Below are 6,248 nucleotides of genomic sequence, written 5' to 3'. Positions count from 1 at the left end.
TTTTAAAAGGCAGATTTGGGTTAACAGGATGTTTACCGCTAAGAGTCGTCAGATTTAGCTGAAAATCCTTAAAACATCCATAAATGTTTTTGGATAATGTTATATTAACGTTAGGTTTAGGTTAGTGTAAGTTGGGTTTAGGTTAGTCTGCAGAAAGTGACTAAATCTGTAAATTATGTAGTGTTTTGTCTCTAGGTTTGGTACATTTTAGAGTAGTGTTAGGTTTAGGTTAGGTTAATATAAGTTTAGACTAACGTTAGGTTTAGGTTAGGTTAATATAAATTTAGATTAACGTTAGGTTTAGGTTAGTTAATGAGTTTAGATTAACGTTAGGTTTAGGTTAGTTAATGAGTTTAGACTAACGTTAAGTTTAGGTTGGGTAATTTTAGGTTTAAGGTAACGTTAGATTTTAGTTAGCTTAGCAGTAGGTTTAGTTTCGTGTTGTGTCAGGTTTAGGTTAACGTTGGGCTAATGTTAGTCTTTGGTTAGCCTGCAGAAGTTGACTGTGTGATGTAAACTGTGTTCCAGCTGCAGGAACAGCTGCCTCAGAAGGTTCTTCCTCTGGTGTCCAGTGGGATGAAGCCTCAGGCGTATCTGAGCCAGAACACCCTGGTGGAGATGACTCTGGGGTAACAGCTGCTTCACCTCCATCACCATCATCATCACCATCATCATCTCCATCATCAAGCTGACCGTTTAACTCTGCTGTTGTTTCAGGATGAAGAAGCTGAAGGAGGAGATGGAGGGCGTGGTCAAAGAGCTGGCCGAGAACAACCACTTCCTGGAGAGGTGACGCTTCTCACCGTCCACACCCAGAAACCCCGTTAAAGNGGCTGTTTGTGTGTTGCAGGATGCAGAGCACCACTAACTACCTGTGGCTGATCTCCGACCTGCTCGGTCAGGGGGCGACGGCCAACGTTTACCGTGGACGACACAAGGTACGACATCAGCACGCGCTGCTGATCGGCTGATCAATACCGTCTGATCAGTTAACATCTTGATTCTGTCGTGTTTGTAGAAAACAGGTGACCTTTACGCCGTCAAGGTGTTCAACAACCTGAGCTTCCTGCGGCCGCTGGACGTCCAGATGAGAGAGTTCGAGGTTCTGAAGAAGCTCAACCACAAGAACATCGTCAAGCTGTTCGCTGTGGAGGAGGAGGTGAGAAACCAGCTTCACTCGTTAACCAGCCGACACAGTTTAACGTGTTCATTTAATCCAGTCGAACTCTGTGACACTGAAGAAAAAGACAAACCTGTCAGATGTAGAAAATCAAGCTGAAGGTCTCACAGCAGACCAAAGAATCCTGCTGATGGTTCTGGTGGACTGAGTGCTGCAGGTCTGAGATACGAAGCAGAGAAGTGATGTGAGGACGTTTAAAGCAGAGCAATCAGGGTTTCACAGGAACGTTTGAGCTGCAGACGTTTCAGGTGATTGCTCAGTGAAACTAGTTCCAGTTAATTAACGGTTTATTTAATTTACAGCCTTAAATGTTCAACGTTGGTGTTCAGGAGGTTGAACACGTTGGGATGTTGCTGCCCTGAATGCAGCCTGGCAGGCAGCTCAGGGTTTCCTTAAAACCATCAGAGTGGCTTCAGATGGTTGACAGATAGTTTTCTCTGGTTTGTGCTCGTCGTCACAAGTCTGAACAGACGCACAGATAAAACCTGCATTCACGTCTCAAACCAAACCTGCAGCAAACGAATCAAAGAAAACATGTTAAAGACACGTTGGTTATTCTCTTCATCAGTCCATCAGCTGTTTGGTCTGAAATGTCAGGAAAAGGTGAAAAACGTGGATCAGAGGTTCCTCCAGCGTCTGGTTCAGTCCAGAGATGTTCAGTTTACCGTCACAGAGGAAAGAAACCAGAACATGTTGACTGAAGGAGCTGAAACCACCGAGTTAGACTGACGCTGCTAGAAAAATCCTGATTAGTTGATTATTAAAACAGTCTGAGATTCATTGAACAGTTGAGGGTTCATGGATTAAGTAGCTCAGATGACGACATGAATCCTGTTCAGCTGTTCGAGGATCCAGAAACACACGTTTGTTCTGAAACCGTTCAGCCTCCGTCTGATGAAACCCTTTAAAGGTTCTGATGTGAGAGACTTCCTGTTTAACTCTGGCTCTTCCTGCCGTCGTCTCCAGTCCAACACCCGTCATAAGGTCCTGGTGATGGAGTACTGTCCCTGCGGGAGTCTCTACACGGTTCTGGAGGAGTCGTCCAACGCCTACGGACTCCCAGAGGACGAGTTCCTCATCGTTCTTCATGACGTCGGTGAGGAACAGTTCCGTCTTTACGTTGGTGTCACATTGACCTGATAGAGCTACACCCTGGGCCACAAGTGCTTTAGGTCCATCAGGAGGCCGTAGCTGTCTCTGATTGGCTGCTGTGTGTCCTCCAGTGGCAGGTATGAACCACCTGAGAGAGTACGGCATCGTCCACCGAGACATCAAACCAGGAAACATCATGAGAGTGATCGGAGAGGACGGACGCTCCGTCTACAAGCTGACCGACTTCGGAGCCGCCAGAGAGCTGGAGGACGACGAGCAGTTCGTGTCCCTGTACGGCACCGAGGAGTACCTGGTGAGGAAAACCAACGCACCTGGTGAGGAACTAACCCACCTGGGGATGTAAGCTGTGCTCACCTGTAGCTCCTGTCCTTCTCGTTGTCTGCTCAGCACCCCGACATGTACGAGCGCGCCGTGCTGAGGAAGGACCACCAGAAGAAGTACGGCGCCACCGTGGACCTGTGGAGCATCGGGGTCACCTTCTACCACGCCGCCACCGGCAGCCTCCCCTTCAGGCCGTTCGAGGGGCCGCGCAGGAACAAGGAAGTCATGTGAGACAACTTCCTGTGGCTCTGAGCTCAGGTGTAGCGGCAGGAAGCTCACCTGCTGCTTTGTGTGTTTCAGGTATAAGATTATCACAGAGAAACCTTCAGGGACCATTTCAGGACACCAGAAGTGTGAGAACGGGAAGATCGAGTGGAGCACCGAGATGCCGGTTTCCTGCAGTCTGTCCAAGTACGAACTCACCTGTTACCTGTTACCTGAACTCACCTGAAACCCCGACACAGCAGCCTCTGCTCCAGCAGGTTCAAGCTAGCTGGAACTATTAGAGCAGAAAATACAGATGTATATATATATCTGTAGTGAACAACAACATGTGAGGACGTGTTAAAGATAAAACCTGAAATGTTCTCTGTGTGGATCAATCATCTGACGGCAGGTGAGTCAGACAATGAAACTGAAGCGTTCAGTGTTTGAGCTCAGAGATAAAGATCTGATTATTGTTTTAATCTTCACTCGTGCCTCAGATGTTGTTGTTCAGGTTTTAATGTGAGAAGAAAACGTCTGAACTGAGCCGACAGACGGTTTGGATTTGATGTGTCGAGCTAAAACTTCACAAACATCTTCATGGTGGAGCAGAAATTGTTCTAAAGTTGTAAGACCTGAGTCTGAATCAGCTCGTTACCTTCTCTGGTGTTGAGTCTGATGGGTTCTCCGTGGTGTCCAGGGGTCTGCAGAGCCTCCTGACTCCCGTCCTCGCCAACATCCTGGAGGCCGATCAGGAGAAATGTTGGGGCTTCGATCAGTTCTTCGCAGAGACCAACGACATCCTGCACCGGACGGTGGTTTATGTCTTCAGCCTGCAGCAGGCCACGCTGCACCACGTCTACATCCACGAGTACAACACGTAAGCAGCAGCAGGAGGCGGCAGGAGGCGGCTGACGGTCGACTCTGTCTGACCGCTGTTCCTCGTGTGTCCACAGGGCGGCGCTGTTCCAGGAGCTGCTCTGCCGCCGGACCAGCATCCCTCTGCACAACCAGGAGCTGTTGTACGAAGGCCGCCGCCTCGTCCTCGACCCCAACCGCCAGGCCAAGACCTTCCCCAAGACGTCCAGAGACAACCCCATCATGCTGGTCAGCCGCGAGTCCGTCGCCACCGTCGGCCTCATCTTCGAAGATCGTACGTTTGTCTGATCGGGCTTCAGAGGAACCGGCTCTGACTTCAGATCCGTTTGAACAGCTTTAACTTTACTGGTTGGGTGACTTTAAGGAGGACTGAAGCTCTCAGAGCCACAGAATGACTCCCGTTTGTGTTTCTGTTCACAGCCAGTCCTCCCAAGGTTCAGCCTCGCTACGACCTGGACCTGGACGCCAGCTACGCCAAGGTACTGACCCGAACCCAGTCACAGCACAAAGCACGTCAGAACACTGGACACAAACAAGCGTGTGTGTTTTCCTTTAGATAATGTAGACGTTGCCTCATAAACCAAAAGACTGGATCAATAAATGGTACCTGTTGGTGATGTCACTCTGGACTCACCTGCACCAGGTGGTGAAGCTGTTTGGTAGGATTCATATGAACATTAGCTACATGTGGAAAGATGTTCGGCTCACGTGAAAGAGACGAACATTCACCAAACATTAGTTTAACGTTGAGCTCAGTGTTAATCTGCTTTATTCTCTCACCGTCATCGTTTCCTCCATCAAACATTCTGAGCTCCACAAGTTCTCCTGAAACTGGACTCCAGTGTTTATCTCCTGTTTAGCTTTTTTCTGATAAAGGATCCGTTAACGGACTCCAGACTCGCTGTGTTCATGTGTTCATGTGTTCATGTGTTCATGATCCTCCTCATGTTGCTGCTCAGACTTTTGCAGGTGACGTCGGACATTTATGGAAAACCTCCGAGTCTCTGCTGGTTTACCAGGAGCTGGTGCGAAAAGGAGTTCGAGGTTTGATGTGAGTCGACGGAAGTCTTCCTGTAAATCAGCGACTGACGGACGTTTGGTCTTCGTGCTTCAGCAGCTTCTGCCTCTTTGTGTTCCCAGTGAGCTGATGAAGGAGGACTACAGCGAGATCCTGCACAAGAAGTCGGAGGTGTTCCATCTGTGCAACTACTGCACACAGATGCTGGAGAAAACGGAGCAGCTGTAAGTGAGGCCACCGTCAGCTGGAGTTTGTCTGAACACGGTTTAAAGCTGCAGGACGGCCAGGAGGGAAGATGAAGACAGATTAGATCAGCGTTCACAGCAAACACTCGTTTATCTACAACACAAGTCTGAAGCTCAGTCACAAACACAGACGGACTTTTTACACATTTAAGATCAGATAAAACTTCATTTTTTACTACATGTTGCTCAAAAGCATAACATTTAAAATGCAGCGCTTCGTAGAAACCGAGTTGTGAAAACAGCACGTTACTGAAACTGAAGAGAAGTGAAACAAGACGAGAACAGAGAAGTCATAAGAAGGACTGGCACTGATACTGGAGTCCTATCACACAGGATGACGAGATATCAAAATGAAATCCTGCACATCAGGATGAGAGGAGCGTGTCAGCAGCAATGTTGGTCCAGAAACCTCCCAGAGAACAAAAGTTCACAGGCTGTGACGGTCAGGTTCAGACTAAACCTGATCGAGGTTTGGAGTCGAGTTTGTTGCTTCCAGCTGTTCATTAAATAGCTTCAGCATCAGACAGCAGCAGGATCCATACGAGGAGAGAAGCTGCTGCATTTCCAGCAGGAACGAGTTGATACGTTTATTATTCTGTTTCCTATGTCCCTGGATGTTCTGATGACCTGTTGGACCAACACGGTGCCTCGTCTCGCTGTCGCCGTGGAGTCTGAATGAAGCTTTAAACCTTCAAGTGTCTGAATGCAGCAGCAGTGAGTTAAAGGCTTTGATTCATGAACTAGCTTGTGAGCTAACGACTGTCTGTCTCTGTCCAGGTTCGAGGTGTTGATGCAGGCCAACATGCTGTCTTCAGAATACGACGAGATCTCAGACATGCACAAGAAAGTCCTCAGAGTGAGCGCTGGCTTTCTTCTCCATCTTTCACTGCCTACATGTCGTCTACGTTACACGTGTAAAACTTACTGTAAGGTGTTAAACTGATGAAGTCCAGGTTCTGATAGTTTGGACGGTGTGCTTAACCTTCACGTCAGGACGCTTTAACCACACCTGCGATGATGCAGAGCTGTTTGAGGTGCTGCCTAAGGCCTTGGTATTAGCATCACGTTGCGTTAGCATAGATCTGAAGAGGTGTTTCACGTAATTCCCACAGCATTAGCACGTTGTGTTTGGTGTGTTTCAGGTATTCTCCAAGAAAAAATAATCTTGATATTTACTTGCATGGATGAAGAAAACCCGTCACGTTCATGTGAAATCAGCCAAGATATTTAGGATATGCACGTTACCTTAATTCCAAATCTGTGACTAAACAAATGGTTGCTATGGTGT

At 47.9% G+C, this 6,248-nt stretch overlaps 2 protein-coding genes across 2 annotated transcripts in view; both read left to right on the top strand.

The window, feature by feature from the left end:
• Positions 1-6,248, top strand: part of tbk1 (TANK-binding kinase 1) — a 20,384-nt gene that overhangs the window by 8,531 nt on the left and 5,605 nt on the right. The window contains exons 2-13 of the mRNA XM_008293778.1: positions 851-938; positions 1,019-1,159; positions 2,147-2,276; positions 2,404-2,585; positions 2,681-2,841; positions 2,915-3,025; positions 3,519-3,698; positions 3,775-3,971; positions 4,118-4,176; positions 4,657-4,748; positions 4,838-4,939; positions 5,738-5,816. Coding sequence (XP_008292000.1) covers positions 852-938; positions 1,019-1,159; positions 2,147-2,276; positions 2,404-2,585; positions 2,681-2,841; positions 2,915-3,025; positions 3,519-3,698; positions 3,775-3,971; positions 4,118-4,176; positions 4,657-4,748; positions 4,838-4,939; positions 5,738-5,816 — 1,521 coding nt within the window. The 5' untranslated portion in view covers position 851. The remainder of the gene's footprint in view (positions 1-850; positions 939-1,018; positions 1,160-2,146; positions 2,277-2,403; positions 2,586-2,680; positions 2,842-2,914; positions 3,026-3,518; positions 3,699-3,774; positions 3,972-4,117; positions 4,177-4,656; positions 4,749-4,837; positions 4,940-5,737; positions 5,817-6,248) is intronic.
• The window catches only part of crebl2 (cAMP responsive element binding protein-like 2), a 10,741-nt gene continuing 10,578 nt past the window's right edge, over positions 6,086-6,248 (top strand). The window contains exon 1 of the mRNA XM_008293769.1: positions 6,086-6,091. The gene's annotated coding sequence lies outside the window, so the exon portion shown is untranslated. The remainder of the gene's footprint in view (positions 6,092-6,248) is intronic.

The sequence above is a fragment of the Stegastes partitus genome, unplaced genomic scaffold, assembly GCF_000690725.1.
Source record: "Stegastes partitus isolate 25-593 unplaced genomic scaffold, Stegastes_partitus-1.0.2 Scaffold911, whole genome shotgun sequence".
Taxonomy (NCBI): Eukaryota; Metazoa; Chordata; class Actinopteri; family Pomacentridae; genus Stegastes; species Stegastes partitus.
This window is presented reverse-complemented; position numbering and strand designations above follow the sequence as displayed.